Source organism: Athalia rosae, chromosome 2 (genome assembly GCF_917208135.1).
Source record: "Athalia rosae chromosome 2, iyAthRosa1.1, whole genome shotgun sequence".
NCBI lineage: Eukaryota > Metazoa > Arthropoda > Insecta > Hymenoptera > Athaliidae > Athalia > Athalia rosae.
The window spans coordinates 11,389,054-11,410,246 of NC_064027.1; the positions used below are offsets into that span (position 1 = coordinate 11,389,054).

At 42.4% G+C, this 21,193-nt stretch overlaps 3 protein-coding genes across 5 annotated transcripts in view; 1 reads left to right on the forward strand and 2 right to left on the reverse strand.

Annotated features, from left to right (window-relative positions):
* The window catches only part of LOC105684230, a 54,524-nt gene extending 47,541 nt beyond the window's left edge, over positions 1-6,983 (reverse strand). For both annotated transcript variants that reach the window (XM_048650514.1, XM_048650513.1), the window contains exons 1-2: positions 6,560-6,983; positions 6,354-6,482 (exon numbers count right to left, since the gene is read on the reverse strand). The gene's annotated coding sequence lies outside the window, so the exon portion shown is untranslated. The remainder of the gene's footprint in view (positions 1-6,353; positions 6,483-6,559) is intronic.
* Positions 6,984-10,219: 3,236 nt separating this feature from the next.
* LOC125500056 lies at positions 10,220-13,231 on the reverse strand. Of its 2 annotated transcripts, XM_048651252.1 has the most exons (3): positions 12,515-13,231; positions 11,825-12,161; positions 10,220-11,758 (listed from the first exon to the last, which is right to left on the reverse strand). In XM_048651252.1, exons 1-3 carry the CDS (start codon positions 12,551-12,553, stop codon positions 11,484-11,486), a joined length of 651 nt encoding a protein of 216 aa, XP_048507209.1. In that variant the 5' UTR covers positions 12,554-13,231; the 3' UTR covers positions 10,220-11,483. The 2 variants fall into 2 exon arrangements, with proteins under 2 accessions (XP_048507209.1, XP_048507208.1); XM_048651251.1 differs by having other exon boundaries at positions 10,220-12,161; positions 12,515-13,227.
* Positions 13,232-14,060: 829 nt separating this feature from the next.
* On the forward strand, positions 14,061-18,574 carry LOC105683303. Its single transcript, XM_012395826.3, has 4 exons — positions 14,061-14,374; positions 15,751-15,831; positions 16,032-16,816; positions 17,829-18,574. The coding sequence occupies exons 1-4, from the start codon at positions 14,321-14,323 to the stop codon at positions 18,208-18,210; spliced, it is 1,302 nt and encodes a 433-aa protein (XP_012251249.2). The 5' UTR covers positions 14,061-14,320; the 3' UTR covers positions 18,211-18,574.
* The last annotated feature ends 2,619 nt before the right edge of the window (positions 18,575-21,193 follow it).

Here is a 21,193-nt window from a genome sequence, read left to right on the forward strand (position 1 = left end):
CGAAGATTATAAGCTTCCGATCAAAGCGCATTGGCGTCGTGCGCCCCGAGGAAATGTAAAGCACAATATTTCCACGTTTGCAATAGCTGCTCGAGTACCGAGAAATTGGTATGCGCTTAAATTTCCATCGTCTTTGCGAAGTTATTCCTTACGAGCGAAAATTCGACTCCGTAGAAATAATGAGTGAGAAAAATTTCAATGGACGAATGAGAATATACGTGGAAAAAGAAATGCACGAACCATCATGAATGAATGAAACAAACAGGGTACGAAAGAAAGAAGAAAAACCAAATGACGAATGGGGAGATGGATGGATGGATGGACGGATGGACGAACGGAGTTCTTTTGAGGTGAGGGCGAGCTTGTGAATTAGGGTATAAACGGGGAAACGGAGTAGTACGAGGAATGCGCATGGATGTGACGTATACAACGAAAAACGAAACGGCGCTGTCACAATACGAAGAGCTTGAAGGCCTACGTTTCGCTTGGCCATGTTATTCCTTCCTAAATCGATAGAGCGCGGCTCGTCGCGGGGGCGGGAGGGAAGGAGGGAGCTGTAGGTGGCAAGGGGAACGGAGTACGGGGGCGGTGAAATGTGGGAGGGTAGATCCAGAGCACGAGGATGGCAAACCTGCCAACGCGTATATGGTAAATTTCGTCGCAGATTTAGAGGCCCTGCTGCACTTCTCTATCTCCTTTCCGACTTCTCTTTTTTTAAAGGAAAGTTTCAGATTCGAAGAACGCAAAAACAAAAGCTCGACTCCTCAGCCACGGGGTGGTAACATTTCCATAAACGTATTTTCAAATTTCGAACAACCGATCGAAATGCCAATGCTCTCGGATTTAGAGAGAATAAATCCCCCCAAGATTTCTACCTCCGGACTAACAATTCTACGCGAAAACCCGACTCGAAGAATTCGAAAATCCACTTTCCATGGAGAAAAAAAGAATCGCGAAATTTTCTCCTTTCATCTTACTCCTCGGGTGAATGAAATTTCTGGTAAAAACATCGATATTAAAAGGACTCTTTCCAACGAGTTTAAAGTTTTCATATTCACGTAAAATTCTCTTGGAATTCGCTCCTCATTTCTTCCTTTGTCGGGTCGTCTTCATTTCGAATGCACTTTGAATTCTCGCCTGTAGCAGAGGGTGAATTTTAGCTGGGTGGAAAAAAAAACGAAATTTTCGGAGCCCTTGAGTACAGCCTCTGTACAATTTATTTTTTTTTTTCCTCTCTCGGAACTAAAGTTCTGCTCGAGGACTTTTTGATTAAGTAACCGCCAGCAATTCATTTCCGAATTAAATGTGAAATTAGCAAATGGTGCTCCGAGCTTGACCGGGGCGTGAGACCTTGACGTGTAATTGATCGGTGATAACCTTCGGCGACAAAGATTCAATTCGGCCCTTAACTTCGAGTTTGCATGAAGCAGGTGAATAACAACAACAACAATAATAATAATAGTAGTAGTGAGGCGAATGAGAAGGTTAGCCGTGGAGGGCGAATCCTGAGCACGATTATTAGTCGCTTGCATGAGAGATTGGAGGTATAATAACCGGGGTTAGAAGATACGAGGCATACGAGTTACGAGGTTGGTACAATTTACGACCTACCGCGGCCTACGTGGTGTACGAAGGACGCGGAGATAAATACTAAAAGCGCCCTACTTCGTTCCTCGAAAAGCTCCCTCAAACTCCACTCCTCTAACGAACACGGTACACCTATACACCTATACACGTTCGATATACATATCTCGTATTCGTACTACCTTATGTATTCGACTTTTCATTCAAGAATTCGTCTAACGAGACGCGGAGCGTACATTCGAACGAAGTTCGTCCTCACGTATATTTTAAACGACTGCGAAAACGTTCGCCATTTATTTTTATTAATATTCCAAAAAAGACATTTCACCTACACTGTACAACAGACGATTCATCGAGCGGTACGAGGCGCAAGTTCGACGATTGCAGGTAATTTGAATTATTTAACGCCGATATAAATTGGAATCCCTGTAGCGAAGGTCGCGGGAAAAATTATCGTGATCGGTTTAACACTTTACAGGTTTTTTCTCTCGATTATGTCAGTATATATAATAAAACTCGTACAGAAGACATTGACTCGCATCAGCTACGTTTGTAACGTCGATATGCGATCGCGCGCCATCTCCTACTCCGGACGAATGAAAGAAGAATATAACGAAACGAGATAGTAAACGAATGATCGGGCGATTAACGGACCTAAGCGGTAATTCGTATGACCCCGCGACGCGTGAAGGGCGTGTAATCCGCACGTCGCGGTTGACCCTTGAAAGCGTCAAGAAATTCGATCGGATACAGCGCCAGCAGATGATGTAATCGAAGCATGCGGGGATTCGAACGCGGTTCAATTATCAATAAGGCGATACGTCACTCGGTCAAATGATTAGACCCGGAGAGGCACGTCGCTGACGTAACGTAACGACGCACGTATGTAATCCACGTAACGTGCACGTTACGATTATACGCGGTGTGTGTCCGCGACATAACTTCTGTCATCTGTACGGATCAGGGGGGGGGGGGGGGGGGGGGGGGGGAGGAATTGTTTTTTTTGCATTTTGTCTCCACGTTTTTTTCCCTCGATTTCCAATTTCACGCTTCAGCCCCCTCGTAATTCCACACCTACGCACAACTGCGTTTTCCGTACATTTGAGTAATTCAATTTATCAAAAAATCCATTACTTTTTGTCACCGTCTTTTTTTTTTTTTTTTCTTTTTCTCTTTCGTTTCTTCTTCTCTCCGATTCATCCCGACACGCCGACATCTACGCTTCTCGATCGGATCGATGTTCGCGGGGGTGCTCCTCATTTTCAGCAAAAATATTGATATAATTAAGGGTCGCTAAGGAACTGACGAGGGATGAAGAAAGGGAGGGGGTAAAATTTCGAGTTCGCGAACGGCGACGTTGATAAAGAGAACAGCGCGCTTCGTCGCGCTTCGGTATCTCGATGAACCCGATTAACGAGTGCAGATTACGAATGTAACGGTGAATGAAAACCGTATAAAATCTCGGGGCTGAATCGAAACTTGACTATTCCGATCGCGCGACGACTCCGTCGTGCCGCAGAGAATCTTTTTCGCATTATACCCTCCTAACTTCGTAGGTAAATAAAATCATAAAAGAGGAACGGAAAGAAGAGAAACCCTATTGTCACGCAGGGGGTTACATACCGCGATAGCGGTATGGTCGCGCTGCGGGAGACGCAACAAGCCCGGGGAACACACGTCACGCGTGCAAATAGTCGGGACTCATGGAACGGAAAAAAAAGGTGACGCCGAGCCGAGGTGTACGGACTCCGTTCTATTCGATCATCTTCACCTAAGATCTCGGGTATATTGATCCCCCGTGACCGAAGCGGCGACTTTTTATTATTCGAATATCACGCGCTAAAATACGGCGGGTGGACACGGTATTTATTTACAGTGTGTAATACGAAAGAAACCAGACTACCCCGGGCTACGCGTGTAGATTTGTTCGGCTGGGATGAAAACTTGGCGGCTCTGAATCGCGCGAGGAGTTCAAAGATTCCTCGCGAAAATGATTTTTTGGAAATAGAACAACGATAAAAAGTGACGAACGAGGAGATGAACTCAGACGTTGTATGTACGCCGCGTTTTGTGGCACGCCGACTTACTGGTTCTTTCGAACGAACGGTACGATACACGAGCATGGACGTGTATCGTATGGTACACAATGACTCGTGTAAATGTGTACGTAGACATATCAGGTATGGTATGTAATACAGCGAGCGTCGAATCGATCTTGTTTTAACAACGCGCATTGTTAAGTGTCCTATATCTACTCCGGCACATTACGTATACACGCGTATATCGAACACATGGGAGGCGAGTTTACGTCTACGTGTATATCCTATGTATAAATTGATACTTTATGTATACTTCACCCGTGACACTAGGACAGTCGAATAAATTATTAGCCTCGCGTCCAAGAATGACGTGGGCTGCGAGGGAAGTCGCCCACGGAAGTGGAATGCGAGGTGATGTAGCGCGCGTGAAGCAGTAGGTACCCAAAAGGACCGAAGACTTCGTTGCTTCATTTTTAGTACGCTCGTATACTCGTAGTATCTAATTTCACCCTGAGATAAGCTTTCCAAGTGGATAAACCCGCTAATCAATCAAACAAACGAACGATAAGCCGAATCATGATGGTGGAGTTATTCAAATAAATCATTTTGGGTAATCGTTACCGCTGCACACGCCTGACTTCCGCCATTCCGATAATTCGATCAACGATTTCTTTTCCTTTTTTTTTGTCGTTGTTCTCGCAAAACGCAAGATGACGAGGTTCGCATCTTGTGTACGAATTATCATTGTTCCACGTTTGCGCGATGTTCGAGGTTTGGTTTTTTCACCTGGGGGATGCGACGAACCCCAGACGGAGCGTTCGCGAAAATTCGAAATAATTTGATATCGGTAAAAGCTCCTTTCCGGCGGTTGACCCGCATTGACCATCCGCGAACACCGGCTTATTTTTACCGCAAACGATAGAAAGAGAGAGAGGGAAATAGAAAGGAAATGCGGAAACACGACTTGATGTTGAAATCCCTCTATGAAGGTGAAATTCAAGTATCTGAATTAGAATCAGACTCAGATTCAGCTATGATTTAAAGATCAACGGACAAACAAACGAAACGACGATGTTCTCGAAGGTATACCTGTGCTACCACCGAACAGCCGCCGCAGGCTTCGGAATTATCAATAAATATTACGCTTTCTGGTCGGTGGCTTCTGCGTTGATGAAAATCAAAAGAAAAAGGTCAAGCGTTCCACCTATATAGGATTAATTACACTATCGGTGCAGACGTATCAACGAACCAATCAACCGACCACACCACAGATCAACACTCGTCGAACTCTCGCGGTGCAAGTTGCACGGGGTCGTACAACGATTTCCGTTCATTTCTCCGATGAAATGGAGAGAACGACCATGTCAATTGATAAATGAATCATCTGCCGATTCAGCGATACTTTTCTCCTGACTTCCCTTCGATTTTTTTTCTGGTTTTCGTTTTCGTTTTCGATTTCGTTTTTTTTTTTTTTCTCTTTTTCTTTTAACGCCAGTTGTTTATCCGTGGATATTAATTTTTATCGTGGTAACTTCAATCGAGAATCGAATATAAATAATCGCTGCATGGTCCACCCGGTCGACGCGCCTCAGGGCGACGCTTTGCGTTGCGGGCGTCTCGGCGCTCGGCCCGGTGCCGACTGCTTCAATCTCCTGCCGTCGAAAGCTCGTTCGCGCTGCCCTGACGCGCGCATACGCCGTTTCTCGTTCCCATAGATGAATGTAAGTCACATTGTACCCTGTGTCTACGTGTACCTGTACACTGGCGTTTTATACCTGTATAGACGTTATACGTACGCCGGGGCTAAGTTGGCCGCGAAGCGGTTCACGATCAACCTCACCGTGGGGTACACAGGTATACCGCATGACTACCGTGCCTCTGCTACATGTGCACCCGCATTTATGTAATCTAATTTGCGATGTAAGCAAAAGACGATTTAACAATCCACCGTGTCGCGAATCGTGCAGCGCGATGCGTCGGATCGATCGGTTTGAAAAATTCACGAGATTCACCCCGAATCGCTTCTAGGAAGTCCGGATTCGCGGAGCGTGAGGGCGACAAATTTGCTAGCGAAAAACTGAAGGATTTTCTAGAATCATACGGCGAAATCCCGAGATTCCAACGGCTCGTTCGTCTCGCAGCGCGTTCGTATCGTATTTCAATGATTTCAACGCGCGTTGTTATATCAATTTATGGAAATGATTACACGCGTTACATCGCCCCGTGTAATTATTTCAAGTAGCTTTACGAAATACTCGATACGCCGCAAGGTTTGCTTTGCATCGCCACGGGTAATTTTGATCGTACGGCGTGTGAAAAATTGCGTGTTGATTGAACGTCTCGAATAATTACTACGAAGGCCCCGCAGGATTCCCTACATTTCGTACATGTACGTATATGAGCGTACGGAGACCGATAATTTACTTTTCCCTGCACGACCCGTTATGCGTTTATAACGATCACTACCGAATGAAAGCATCAATTACGGACTCGCCGGGTATTCCGACGTAGTGACGATGACTTTCCCCGGGGGGCGAGATCTTTATTTTTCATCATCGATACCCGCTCGCTTCGATACCTCCATTTTTCAGTCGACGCATTCGTCGGAGTTGGAAGTTGACAAACATGAAATCACTTGTACGACGATGTATTGTAATTGCGTAGGACGCGACGAAGGAGATTGTCATTGTCACGAGCACACGATTGTATGGAAAACTGGCGGTTACTCACCCGGAGTTAGATGAAAGCTACTCTTCGATGTGGTTCGCGGTTATTACGTTTCATCTACGGAGTTCCTCTTCACTCTTTGTCGATTGACGTATTCCGTTGAATTCGTTTCTCTCGACGGCCCGGGTATACCTATATTCATAAACGTACATACATTAACTTATGTAATACGAATAACATAGAACGGTCCATCTCCTTTGAATACATACCTAATAGCCGCCGGCGTCCACATCCATATTATCGCAGGGAAAACTATCCCATCAAACATTTGAAGCGCGTAGCGGGTATATACCCCGTAAAGACAAGATGGATCCGCCCTTTCGCTAAATATCTACACACCTATCCGTTTTACGGGTATATTTTATGTACGTTGATGTATATTTTATGTACCATATCTATGTGTTATCACGAAACATCCGCAGCACCCGCTGTACATAATGTAAATCAGAAGCTCGAAGCCCTTGGGAGGTCTGCACGGTGAGGATACCGGAGGGTTGAGTGGCGAAGGTCCCGACAAAGCTTCGGTCTGTCACACTGCAGATTCAGGGGGCTTTTTGTCCGCGACGAAACGATCGGCGATGAGAGTTGGGTTTCCGACTGCTAGTGAGGGTCGTCAGGACAGAAGATTGTTTGGACAGAATCCGTTTTCGCTGCACAAATCATATTCTGTCCCAACGAACCGCCTGAGGATCGTTAGGACAGAAGTAGGAATTCTGTCCAAACGATCCTCAGGCGGTTCGTTTGGACAGAATATGATTTGGACAGAATCCGTTTTCGCTGCACAAATCATATTCTGTCCCAACGAACCGCCTGAGGATCGTTAGGACAGAAGTAGGAATTCTGTCCGAACGACCCTCACTCGTAGTTCTGTCCTAACTCCGTGTAAATTCTGTCCTAACGATCCGCTCCCCCGACTGCCGCGTACTGTTTTCGTCGCCAAAGCGTCGCGGCAAATTCTGCCGACTCTTTTCGAAGAATTTATAAAAAAAATATATAAGGACGTACGTATGTACACAGAGCGGTTCTTACGTGTCAAACGTGTCGCGCAATGTTTACTTTACGTGTCGTACCGGTTCGAAACAAGAAAACAAGATTCACGTCCCGGAGCTTCCGATGAGATTCGAGTAATCTTAAGCATGCACAAAGATTTCTGGTATTGGAATTGTTTTTTTTTCGTTTCAGGGACGCTGAAACGAGATAATTCCAATTCATCTCGTACTCGGAACGGGGCTCTCTAATTTCGCAGGATAGTCAGGTGACTGAAATTTCGGTTGACGGATAGTAAAACTGAGAATTCGAATACTTTTCATGAACGGGTTGTCGGATTTCCATGTATTGATAATGCGTGACGTACTCGGATTTGAATATTATTATTTTTTGTTCGTCTCTCTGTAAAAAGTGCGCGTCATGTCGGTTGTTCGAAACCGCTTGAGCCGGGGGGCGAGGAGCTTAAACATTATATGTATATAGGTACCTAAGCGAGCTTGGACAAACGGGACGATCGTGGTGGGCGGATGACGAGCGATGCGCGTCGAGGCTTAGGAATTGTGGCCGGATGATGACGTGCGCGAGAGGGGTTGGGGTGGGTCGAAATACCAAAAAAAAACGCGGAGAGAGTAAATGTCACGAATTTAGAACCGTCTGCAGGTCTGCTCCCGGACATGCTGTACGGGGTATCCGACACACGTACCCACCTATAGAATTAATACGGCGGCGGTAATACCGGAATTTTCGCAGCCTAGTAGTCAGTCGGGTGGTTTGTCCTTTTTTCGTTCACGTTTCTCCCCTCCTTCTTCCTCTCTTTCTCCCTTCGCGCTCGTTTATTTTTTCTTTTTTTTTTTTCTTTCTTTTATTATCAACGTCACGTCACAGTCGCCTTTTCGTCGGCGTCCCTTTTCCGCTCGCGTCAGTCAAGGGGCTTTTTTCACGCGGGATACGGAGGCCCCTTAATTATGTGCCGAAACTTGTTGATTAACTCGAAACGCGTTTCATTTTCGAAGACCGAAACCGAGCCCATTGTACGGCAGATATACTTAGGTACGTACGTACGTGCACCTATGTATAAGATACATGGCAATGATACACCTACGTTACATTATACTCTGAACTAACTTGGGTATGAACATTACAGAGATTCTAATCTCTATCTCGTAACTCTCGAGCTTTACGCATTAGTTATTGTTGTCAAGTATTTGACAGTTCATTAATCACAATCTCCTTACAGTGTACGTTGCTGCACGTAGTACGTAAGAACGGTTAATTCTTCTTATTGCTCGTCGTTCTTTTTTTACTGGATTTTTTTCTCATCTTTTTTTTTTCATTCACTCTCGTGTTTTCGGTAGCCTAAATGCTCCCGATTTAACGCCCATCATTGTTCGTTCACTCATCACGTCCCGTTGCTGCAGCAACGTTTCATTAATATAAGAGTATATTCTCCGCTTTGCACCTTCGGGCGATATATAGTCCGAACTTTTTATTTTTCAATACCATTTGAGAAATAAACGTATGTATATATATATATCTAAATTCGAGCTAATTGAGATCTTCGTGTCGATTGTATATTCCGTTGTATTACGCAACGGTTAGTCCATCTTGTTACAATAACGGGATATTTTTTTTTTTTCGATCGTTAAATTAATTTAGCTGGTAATATTATAAGGGAGAATTTTTTCAGCGATGATTTTGCTCATCTTGAAAAAGGTCACGGTTCCGATGCAACGGATACGTGGAAATTTTATGCATTTCCAATATCAGCGATTGGAATTTTATCATAGATGACGAGGTATTTAACGTCGATCAATGAATCATCTGTAGGTGCGAAATAATTCGCACGATATCTGAAGTATTAATTCGACGCGGATTCAGTCTGATATTTGTGCCCAGTATTTAACCGAACTCACACTAACGCGGATATCGATATATTCGCGTTCGTGAAAGTCGACTTTGACGATACTTCCTGTTTTTGAAAAGACGCCGTAGGCTATGGAAACGAGAAAAACCTTCGCGTATCCCTCAGAAGTCGAAAGGTAATTTGATATATTGGATTTTTCAAGCAAATTGATCTACCCGTGCTGTTCCAAATCCTTTACGGAATTTCTATGAATGTAGACAAAGGAAATTAGGTTTGATTGAGGTGGCGTAAGTTATACACAGCAGATGCTGCGCTGCTGTTTCTGCATTAATTTATTTCGCAATAAATCTAGTAATAGTTCTAAGATATTCGCGGAATTCTAATATGACTTAAGGTGCTTATATATCCTACCTGCAAGTGCGGGTCGTTTCTGATCATAAATTATCCGCGAGATAAAAGACAGACAAAGAGAGAGAGAGAGAGAGAGAGAGACGAGGGGATAAAAAACGGTCGCCTCGGAAAATTGGTTGAATTAGACAAATTTTGTTATTAACCTTGCGACCGCAAATGATGAACAATTTATTTTGAAATCCGTTGCGAATAACGATTTCGTCATCGTCGTCCTGATCTTTATTGAAATGTTGACGATTTTCTCGCAGACAAATTCAAGGCTCGGTGATATACGCTGATGCAGTCGTACGGTTATAGTATATTTATATAGCCATTAGGTAATTGCGGTTCGTAGCGAATCAACGATATCTCCGTGAATACAAAGCAAATAATTGAATCTTCGATAAAGCGAGTAAATTGGAGAGATTTTTCTATACGGTATATAGAAAAGAAAAAAGGATAAAAGAACCAAATAAAAATCTATTTTTGGTTATATGCCTGAGATAAAAGACGAGCGCAGTAATCGGCAATATCCATTAAGTTATATTGGAAGAGCTGAGGAGGCGGTTACAGGAATAAGAAGGGAAAACAAGATAAAATCGTAATAAGAAAAACACACCCAAACGACTATTTAATAAGGTCCTTCGCTTTATTTTCCCATGCGCTTTGCTGGAATCGAAAAAGGACGAGAAAAAATAGACAAATTATGCGAGTGTAAAATCGTATGGGGTTTCGAAAATTTCAAATTTCGTGTAAACGATTTTACAATATTCGTCCCTAGTCCAACCCTGCATCGGACGTATTACCTACACAAGTACATTTCATAATCGGATCACAACCCACCTGCACGTAGGTACGTAGAAAAAGCTTTAGAATCCCGTATGGTATAAAAGTTCTTCGAAGCGCTGGCTGTACGTAGTTTGAAAACTATGTGTACTGCACTCTAAAAGTTTTCGAACCGCATTGGCTTGGAATAAGTTTTATTGGCCAACGACCTGCACTTCTTTGACGGATCCTCATTATGTACAGAATATTTCAGCGTAGCTATGTGTACAGCGTATTCATCGTACGTGGTCGAAAAATTTCCAGAAAATCTGGTAATACCTTCGATATAATTTAAAAAAAAAAAACTTGTCGTCCGTATACATGGGTATAAATAAATTTTCGAACTGTACAAAAAATGCTTAATATTTGAGCGCGTAAAAAAATTACAAAAAAAAGTAAAAGAAATTAAGAAGATTAATGATGTAGCGGGTATACTGCCAATGAAATATATTCATCTACCAACTATACTCACTGAAAACTTTCCGAAAGTATTTTTTTTTTTTCTCCTTATTCAGAATTCGCGTAGAAGAGGCGGAGGCGAAATGCCGACAAATATGCAGAAAACTTCGAGTGCGACTACAACGGGAAAGGAAAGCGTTATATCTGTACTTAATAAATATATGTATGCGTATAATGTACAATTATCGCTCTTTAAAATTTGTACTTCATTAAAAATTGAAATGGCATGGAACACAATGATTCTTAATTAACTGAACTTATTATCTAGGTACCCAACTTCACACATCTGAAATGGAAACGTACTCATCGTTAGAAAAAAAAATTTGCTTTCAAAAACTCCTCCGACTTCCTGGCGCTAGGATTTTTTTAGTCTCCTGACGAAAAATTATACCGGTAATGAAGCGCCTCGAGAGACTCATTATGGTTGTACGTTGTATCGTATTCTTGTCTAATTTACTTTTCATCCAAATCTCCCACATAGCACCCTCCAGTTTTCTGATTCTTCCACATTTCTTCCGAAATTTCTAACGTTGTTTTTGTACCTAAGTTTTTTTTTTTTCGTTCCGATCTCTTAAATATATACGTACATGTAACACCTTTCTATCAAATCATTTTTTGTACGGCGTTGGGTAGTCGGTGAAGAGACTTCCGGTTGAAATAAAAGCACCCGGCCCCCCTAAAATGCCGCCCTTGTTTGCGAACCATCCATTACCGCCGAAAAAACCCACTGGATCTAATCTGTCCGTGTAGAATCCTGAATCATTCAGTCCGATGAGGTTCGCTAATCCAGCGATATTTCCGAATTGTTTGGTGGCGCCGTCTTGTTGGTTCGGAAATATAGAGGCAATGTTGGTGAAGGTGTCCTTAAGTTGGCCGATTCTTTCTTGAAAGAACGTCTGAGGTGAAAATTGAACTTTTTGGGCGAAGGGCGCGAGTATCCATGACAAACCTTGTTGCCGTGTCGCGAGGTTATTATCCGTCGTTGAATTCCCCGACGGACTTATAGCCGTCGATTTTCCGCTCCCTATTTCCCCGGCAGCTGTCTCCGTTATCTCGGCTGACAAAATCGGGGACGGCGTCACGGTAGGGAGTTGAATTTTTTCACCAAACGTTTTTCCCCCGTCGTTCGACGAGCTCGCGAACGGCCTCGGAATATCCCAGGATTCCGTTGCATCAATTTCGTCTTTCTGATTTTTTTTATCCCCGTCGTTATGCGAACCGAAATTTATCTCGTTAGGATTCACCGACGATGAATCATCCAGAGGTTTGCAATTCGAATTCGCAACCTGGAAATAAAATTACAACGGTATTCGTTATGCTCCCATTTTTCCGCGGGCACGTAGTTCCAGACAAAAAAATAATCGAATAAACCAATCTCGATATAATTCGGAACGGTACGGATACACGTATACGTGGGGAGAAAGAATGAAAAAAAAAAAAAAACAAACAAAATTGATTTCGCTCGTGTGCGGGAAACCCCGAAGTGTTGGGAAAAAGTTGTTAGCAATTTAGCGGAGTTAATTTCTTTTATTATAATTATTGTTAATATTTTTTTTTTCACTCCGTTTCGTCCGACTCGCGGCGGATACGCGGGTCATTTTGGAATAGCTCTAGCAGGCGAAAATGTCCGCAGGCTTACCAGGAGAAGTAGTAGCAGCAGCGACAGGTCAGACGGCATAATATCACCGTTGAGTCAACAGCCGGTTTGTGATTAAAAATTAAAAATTTCAAGAAAAATTAAACTGCAATTACGAACGGTGATGTCGAATCAAGATTTTGTCGTCTCTCGGTGGATTTTCGGAGCGTCTAACCCGAAGCTACTCGAACCACTCTACTTTATACGTTCTTATCGACCACGTTCGCAGACGATATATCCTATAGGGGTGCCCTCATATCCTCGGATTGCAGATAAACTCCGACGAGATTAATTTTCTCTTGCCATTTCAATCGGCGATGCGCAACTGTTGTGTTACAGGTATACTCCGTATGTTTGTATAATACCTATTGTACAGTTACCGGATATTTCATCAGCCGTAAATATAATCCGGCAATAATTACGCGCCGCTTCGTTTCTCTCCCATCTCGGTTTTCCATCTCATTTCGTACAATCGAGAGGCTAATAATCCCAACGTTACATACTTTCTGCGCCGAACTCTGCAGGTTCTAATGATTCTGTCCTTATATTGCTATACATACAATAAGTCCATCGCGATCTCTTCTCTTTCTTTCTTACATTCGGTACAAGGTAATAAGTGTAAATTAATACAGGAATTTAAAGAGTAAAATTCAACAAGAAAACCGGTCGTGGACTGTTTTGAGCAGAACCGCAGGATGAGCGGCCGGAGCTATACCATAAGTTTATTATACATACGTATACGTATACCTGGATGATCCGAGTACTCGATCGCTGAAATCCTTGAGATCGTCGGACTCCTTGTCTCGAGGTTGCGTCTTCTGTACGAATCGGTTTTCTTCCCTTTATACGTATTAAACTCCTCAAAAAGACGAGGATTCCATGAATCCACTGCGGGTCATGTTGAGCCAACTTTTCAAAGATCGATTCATATTATTCGAGTATCACTCGAGACGACCGATCGCACATGGGATATTTAAACGTGCGACTTGGTCGTTACGAATACATCAGAATTTTCAAACCCTTTCATCGTCATCCTCGAACATCAATGCAAATTGTGACAAAACTCTCGCCAACAGTCATCAATGAATCGTAGACGAAATGAGAGATTATATTTGGGATTTCCATAAAGAAACGCTAATCTGCCAACTTTTTCATCTAGTTTCCAATACTTTATTTCATTCGAAAACTTTTACCAAAGATTTTCTCCCCGTCAACGAAGTTTGATTGATTTTTTTGTGGTAAGATTTGAGTGAAACATGGAGCTGAATCAATCGTCACCCCTACGTGTGTGCACTGTAAGCTCTCGATTCATAGACCAGCTGCAGCTGGTTCGTCGAGACACGTAATGTGATAGAAAATAAATTCGATTCAAGCACGATATAGATACGCGTGAACCGAGTGAATGACTTACTTACCTGAACCAAAAGGCGAGTCGCGTAGCGTCGCGGCGTCGCGGACGATCGAATAAATGCGTGTATATCAATTAAGCTGCTTCGAATATGTGTGAGTTGTTCCGTTCGCCTGTGTGGGTGGGATAGGAGGTTCTGAAACCGTTACAGAAGTCTTTTCAAGAACACCAGTCTCGAGTTACCTACCTACCTGTCGTCAAGCACAATTTCAAGAGACAAAATCAGCGCGAGTTTTTGGTTAACGAATAACAAACGAGGCCACCGCCTCGCTACCTAAACGAAAAAAAAAAAAACAACAAAAAGACACAAAAATCACCAAGTAAATGACTGGATAATTTTCTAAATAAGCAAGAATCAAAAATCCTTCAGTCAATATAACTGAAGAAAATCTACAGAAATCATGAAACTGTGTTACACGTTATTTCTGCTTTACACCACGCATTGCATCTATGGGGTGAGTTATAAGTTTATCTTTATACGTATTCTTAGGACGATTGCTCAACCTTATGCCTGCATACGTATGTTAGTTGTGGCTATAACTGACGCGGTTAAACGATTCGATGGCACAGTATGCGACGAACTTGAATTCATCCCTCCCTTGTTGCGAATAGTCCACCGTTCATTCCTCATTGTTTCTTAATTTATTGAAAAATATTCACAAGAAACGTATGGACCGTTACGTTATGAAGCTATCGTGCAATTTTCCGATCCCACATTTTTTTACCGCTCATATTGCGTTTTTCCACTTTTTCTTCTTTTTTTTTTTCATCGCATTCTGAACTTTCCGGGCGGAATCGTTTTCGGCGAAGAATCACAACGTGGAAAATATCGGGGCTGATCCGTAGCCGCGGGCTTCTCGAAAGGGGGGGGTCTCACGCGAAATTGCATATTAATGTATCGGCGCCAACAGGCGGCCGGTGATGGTCCAAATCCATAGAATTTAAACCTGGCAGTTATAATATACTGACTCGGCTGACGCGGTTGCCGCTTATGATTAATGTCACCGTGTCATTTTAACCGTTAACTGTTAAACTTGACCGCGGCGCGCAGCGCGCTTGATAAATTATTCGAAAATGTTACTCGGATCTCGCGGTCGTAGCCCCGAGGGTACCTTCGTTATCCATCATTATTGGTAATTATCAATGCCAGTACATTATCGTTGATCTGTTATCGATGCGCGTAGACCTATCGTCGAGAGACTCGGTCTGAACTACGTTGAAAACGAACGCGGCTACGCCGAGACTCTTTCGATGCGACGAGAACTCGAAATCGGAATAACATAATAAATACGCGGTCTTCGATTATCTCCGATATTGATAACGATCGAAGAAAATTCGAATCAACTTCGAGCGTGCAAATCCTGGAACAGCTCGTATCGCGCTTATTTCAATGAAACGTACAGGAAGCACCGAGCTTGCGTCGCGCGGTCGGAGATCCAGACTCGCTCGACATTTTACTCAAGCACCCCTGTATCTAATATGCGCGCAGCAATGAATGTAAAGCTAGCCCATATCCGTAAGTATAAAACATCGTCAACCTTTACGAAGAGATTATTATAGAACGTAAACTCGCGCCGAGTTTGCTACCGTCCATACTAATAGTGATAAAGTATGAATTATACGTGGAGGAATTTTCGCCCACAGTTTGCTCGGCTGTATAGATACTTGTGGTAAAAAGTAAATGAAATTCTGCTCACTGTTACACCTCGATTCAGAGTTTTCGACGACTGGGATTATATCATAAAGACATAATATAAAATCATCGTAAACTAATGTCATCGTATTTATTTGTCACAGTACGCAGCTATGTAATTTTCATCGCATGTTACAGGCTACCGGTGCTGTAATAAGAAAGGAACCGGCATTCGCTACGCCTACGTATTCCAACAGCTACTTACCAGCTGCCATACAGGTAATGAGGATGAACATTCGATCTACCGCTTTGAAGAGACGCTCAATTTTCAGAATTGAAGATGTGCTTCCTTCGTCTCATTACATATTGGGAAATAATTCTTTAGAATAGTTAACTTTTCGCAATTTGAAATTTCATCAACATCGTCAAATCTTTCGGTCCTTTCGTCGTACGATGATATGCATTTTGGCTGATTTCAGGTGACGATACACATTGTTGACCAAATAAAAAGAGCCGACGCCGAAGAAGCTGAGCAAAAATTGTCGATCATTGAAGCGACGAGTCCGCATCCACCCGGACAAGAACAACCTCTGCCCGGATCGGCATCCGTAGCAAATGAAACGGAAACCAACGTCGCACTCGTCGAGAACGCGACGGTTTCGGACGAGGAAAAATACTACGATCCGCCGGAGAGGTATCAAGAAGAGGCGTTGATATTCGCGAAACCGCCGGGGGTCAATTACGAGAAAATCAACGCAAGTGAATTATTAACTCCTGAAGTGAATCAGGAGGAATCGGAAATTGTGTATGGTCTGCCTGAATCGAATTACGAACTTCCGGAATCTAATCATGAAATACCGGAAGAAAGTAACGTGAATGCATCGCAATTAGGGACATCGTCGGATGTAGCCACCCCTGACGCTGTTGCTGCCGTTGATGCTGAAACCGTGCTGAATAACGGTGACGTTGTCGCGGCTTCCGTAAACAAGGCGAACACTTGCGTTGAATTGAAAACTAGTTCGAAACTACCGACTGCGACAAATGCGACGCAGTCTACCGTCGACAGCGTTGTCGAGGAAATTTACAGCATTATCAAAAATACGTCGGCCACCGACAAGAACGGCGAAACGGAAGGGGGCGATCTCATCGTCGCACTACCCGACTGTCTGGAGGGGAAAAATTCACCGATAGACGGATTATCCGTCGAGGAATCGTCATCCGGAGATAATAAAGAGCGCCTGGATGAAACGAAAGACGATGAAAGGTGAGTCGGTGCTCTTTAGAAAATAACTTTGACGAAAAAGCCCCGAGGGGACACATCACCGGAGCGCCGGAACCTATTGAATAATAATATTTTACTCGTTTATAAATAAATATCGCACAATAATCGCTCGTACGGAACGCGCTATTTTCGTTATTTATGCGCTTACCGGTTCCGCATGACCGTTCAGAAACAAATGTCAATTATAATTAATTTTCTAGGTATTTTGCGACACCGGTTATCCATTTATTACAACGGAATATAATATCGGCTCTCGACTGGGACGGAATTGCGCCTCGAGGTATCCGATACACGATTATAACTCACCCCGTCGCTATCAATTACTTCGGCCATTATAGTTCCGAATCACAAATATATGCTATTTTCACTTTTACTCGATATCGACTCTGCCGTCCGTGTCTCTCCACCGTTGCCCAATTATTGCGGTGTATAATATTCTTCGGGCTCGCCATTAAGACGATAACAAGTATGTTTGTTCCAATCGCATTTACCGTCAAAAGTGACCCACTTTTTACCCGACTGTCATTACCTCCAAATAATAAATGGATAAAAAACAGAAAGCAAGAAAAGGAAGAGAATAAAAAAAGGGTTACCGAGATAAACTGCAATTACGCAACTTAAACCGTCCTAATTACCCCGCATTGGTAATAAGTGCAGCATTACCCGCTCGCATATCTATAAAAACTGGAATGATAAAAATTTCATTGGTTTTTTTGTTTATTTTTTCTTCAACGTGTAGTAAATCTTCATCCGGTGTTGAGGAAAAAACCCTGTGAACGAGCCGCAGCTTTCGTTCTAGTTTTTAAATCGCCGTTTTTTTTTTTCGGCTCATCTCGTACATCGAAAAATCGTATACGCGGTACGCTTCCGTCCCCAAGGTAGACGATGAAAAGAATTACGATTTGCACCTTGACGTGCGACGTGATAAGCTATGAGAATCGCATGTACACATCGCGGACCGTTCGAAGCTCATATCGTTGATGAATTTTTACAGATTTTCCCTTCTCGGTGAGAAAGTCGATCAAGTTCCGAGGCCGAGTTTGACGTCCTTTTTGAGAGGCGTTAACGGCACCGCTAACCCGACTTTGGTGGCAATGGCCCAATTGTACGAAGCATTGAGTAGAGAAGCAAGAAAACAGGGCTTATCGAAGTTCGCCGGATATTCAGACGAGGTTCTCGAAACTCTGAAACAATCCGCAGGTGCTGGTGCTGGTTTGCAGCTGAAACAATTGCTCGAAAAAAGTGTCGAAAGAAAGGAACTCACCAGATACGATGCCATGGAAAGCTCGAGGCAGATCCTCGAGAAGCTAAACGACGACGCAAGCAGACTTAGCACCGATCTTAGGCGTTACTTACCTCTCCGTTTTATGCCGTGAGGCGAATTTCACCTCACCAGGTAAACTACCGGGCTTCACATCGAGTACTGCTGATACCTGGAACTAAATAGTCCATTTTCTCGTTACTGCGTGAGTGAGCTGTGAGGTATTATTGTTCATGGACTTTGATTTTTTATATACGTTACGAGAGTATAATCAAAAAATTTTTTACGAACAACAAGAAATGACGTAATTTTTATGTATAATTATGTATCACTTTATACGTTGCATACAACTTGTCAGATATTCAATTCTAAGTATAAACGTCAACTATAAGCACTGAGTGAGACTGTGAAGAATTTGGCTGAATTATACTTACGATGTTTTACGTCTTCAGGTTCAATAAATTATATGTGACGTAGTATTTCGTCAACAATATTTTCTTTTAACAATAACAGCTGTCATCGAATAACTTGCGGCTCCATTAAACTCAGCCGTCGGTAGAACCAATCGTTCAATTATTCGATTCGAATTTTTTTTCAAACCACCGTCAACGTACGCTACGCACAAAAATTAACGGTCCACCCTGTTTTCGGTAAAAAAAAAAAACAGACCGATTTCGAAGCCTCATGACTGCTCGAAAAACTGAGGTAAAGAGTTACAAAAAAAAGCATTTCGAAGGTTGAAGTTTCACCTTTAAGATGCTTTCAGTCAATTTGACTTGCGTTCGTTTGTTTACTAGATACTCTCTCCTGAACCAATTCATGTCTGAAACGCGAAGTGAACTTTTGACTTTGAGAAGGTTCACCGGGTGCCTGAGTCGTTGGATTTGGATTTTTCCGATGTCACCTTTAAGGTTGAAATGTCCCCTTCAGAACTCAGTTTTTTAATTTTTTGTACAATTTTTTTTGCATGAGTTATGTGACTCGAAAGCAATTGTTGTCCCTAAATGTTTGATCGAATACGCTGACCGAACCAGTTATCGTATCGAGGTTTTTCAAAAACGATTCTGAAGCTCAAAACTTCGACTTTACGGAACTCTATTGCAGTATTCTTTCATCTGAATTTTCGAAGCTCTATCGGCCTTATTTTTACCGAACAGAGGGTGGCCCGCTAATTTTTGTGCGTAGTGTATATTAACACGACTTCGCGATGGGAATAAAAGAAAAACTAACCAATGTATAGTTTGACATTTTCACGGATGAGGATCTCCCGCAACATGCGAAGAAATACCTCAAAACATTAGAGGCAAAATAAATTCGATACAAATTTTATTATTTGATCCTGAAAAGCGACTTCTATCAACGGGATGATTCAGAAAAAGAAAAACACTCCGCAGCTGGAAGTAAAAACCTGTTGAAAATTTATGCGACTCTCAATAACGGCAACGGATACCTGCACGTTTCATCATTATTATTATTTTTTAATCGTGTGGAAAAAAATTAGCGATGCTGCAGCAGATATATACGTCGGGAGATAGACATACCTATAAGTGAACTTTATCGTTCTTTTGAAGTCCCTCGACAAATCAAACTGGAATTCATGGATGTGAAGGTATCTTCAGTCCGCTGGGAATATCCTACCGTATGTGTATAATATACTTACGTGACCATGTCGTACTATCGCACGTGTTATAATACGCAATAATAATGTAAGAGATGCCAAACATGGAGTGACGTGATCGTGAACAGAGCTACAAGTTTCACTAACACATTATATCGACGACACTCTAGAAAAGGATTATCTTGTGGAATTTATACAATTACCTCACGTCGGAAGAGATGAGAGCTGAGACAAACTAGGCAAAAACTTGTTCCAATCACCACTATAAGGACTTTTTGATCGCGTAGATCCTTACGGCTCGGAGCTTGCAGATTTTAACTTCTAATCGCAAGCGATCGTCATTTTGGTATCTGAAGAATAGTGCAGAAAAATTAATTGACATTCTACTAGCGCTCAGAAAAATGGAAAATAGAAATTCATTTTAAAACGAAACATGGTGATTGGAAATAATTTGATCGGTTAAAACAGACGAAAACCCCATTTTATTTCGTTTATTTTATTCCAATCAATTCCTCATAAAATTAATCGACCGATCATCGACCGATGATCAAAAAAATTCTACAATTTGCTTTCGCTAATTAAGACTGAAACAATTTTATGAGCAGTCTTTTTCCACTAACGACAACAAATACCCAGTCAAAGTATCTTCCGTCATTCAGAATGAATGTAATTAAAGTGAAGCTCTGCAAAACTTCACGGAGTTAATGTTCACCGCCGCAGGTTGCTCACCGTGAATGCTAACAAGTTAATTATGGTAATAGAAATGAGTATTGATATACACAATCGCGATGGAAACCCATCACATTAGACTCACTGCGACGACATCCTGTCTTGCTATTATTCTATGTCCTGTGCAACCCCTGGCAGATATAAAGTTCTTCGAATCGTTGTTGAATTCAACGATTCTTACTCACTTTTGCGGTGGTACTTTTTTTGGTTTTCTTACTTATATTCGGCTGCGGCAAACCTTTGTGATTCATATTTTTAAAACTATGCTATTATTCTGAGCATTATAATGACACTAACTTCAGGCTTCTCGTATTGTCCATTCTTTTATACTGTATCGTCACTGCAGCAACAACGTGCGGTGAATTTGCGATTCCGCATGTATACGATACTGAAAATTTGTTGCATGAAAATGTCAGGATATTACGAATCCCTCTTATACACGTATGATTCAACCTACATCTACATCAGCTGTACCTAATTCTCAAATTTATGCGGCTACAGACACAGTACGAAGTGCAAAACACCTTGATTTTGACACTTAAAATTTCCGAGGCGGTACAAGCGGCGGGAAAAATATTTGCAACACGACGTCTGGAAAAATTGAATGAAATCATATTTTTTTAAGGGTCCCTGACCCAATACAGTGTCCGAAGATATCCATCATATTTATTATTTATAGTTTGAGTGATGCAGTTTGTTGTGCTTTGGCGAGGGACGAAGTTTAGCGAGCAAAATACGTGACTCGGTTACA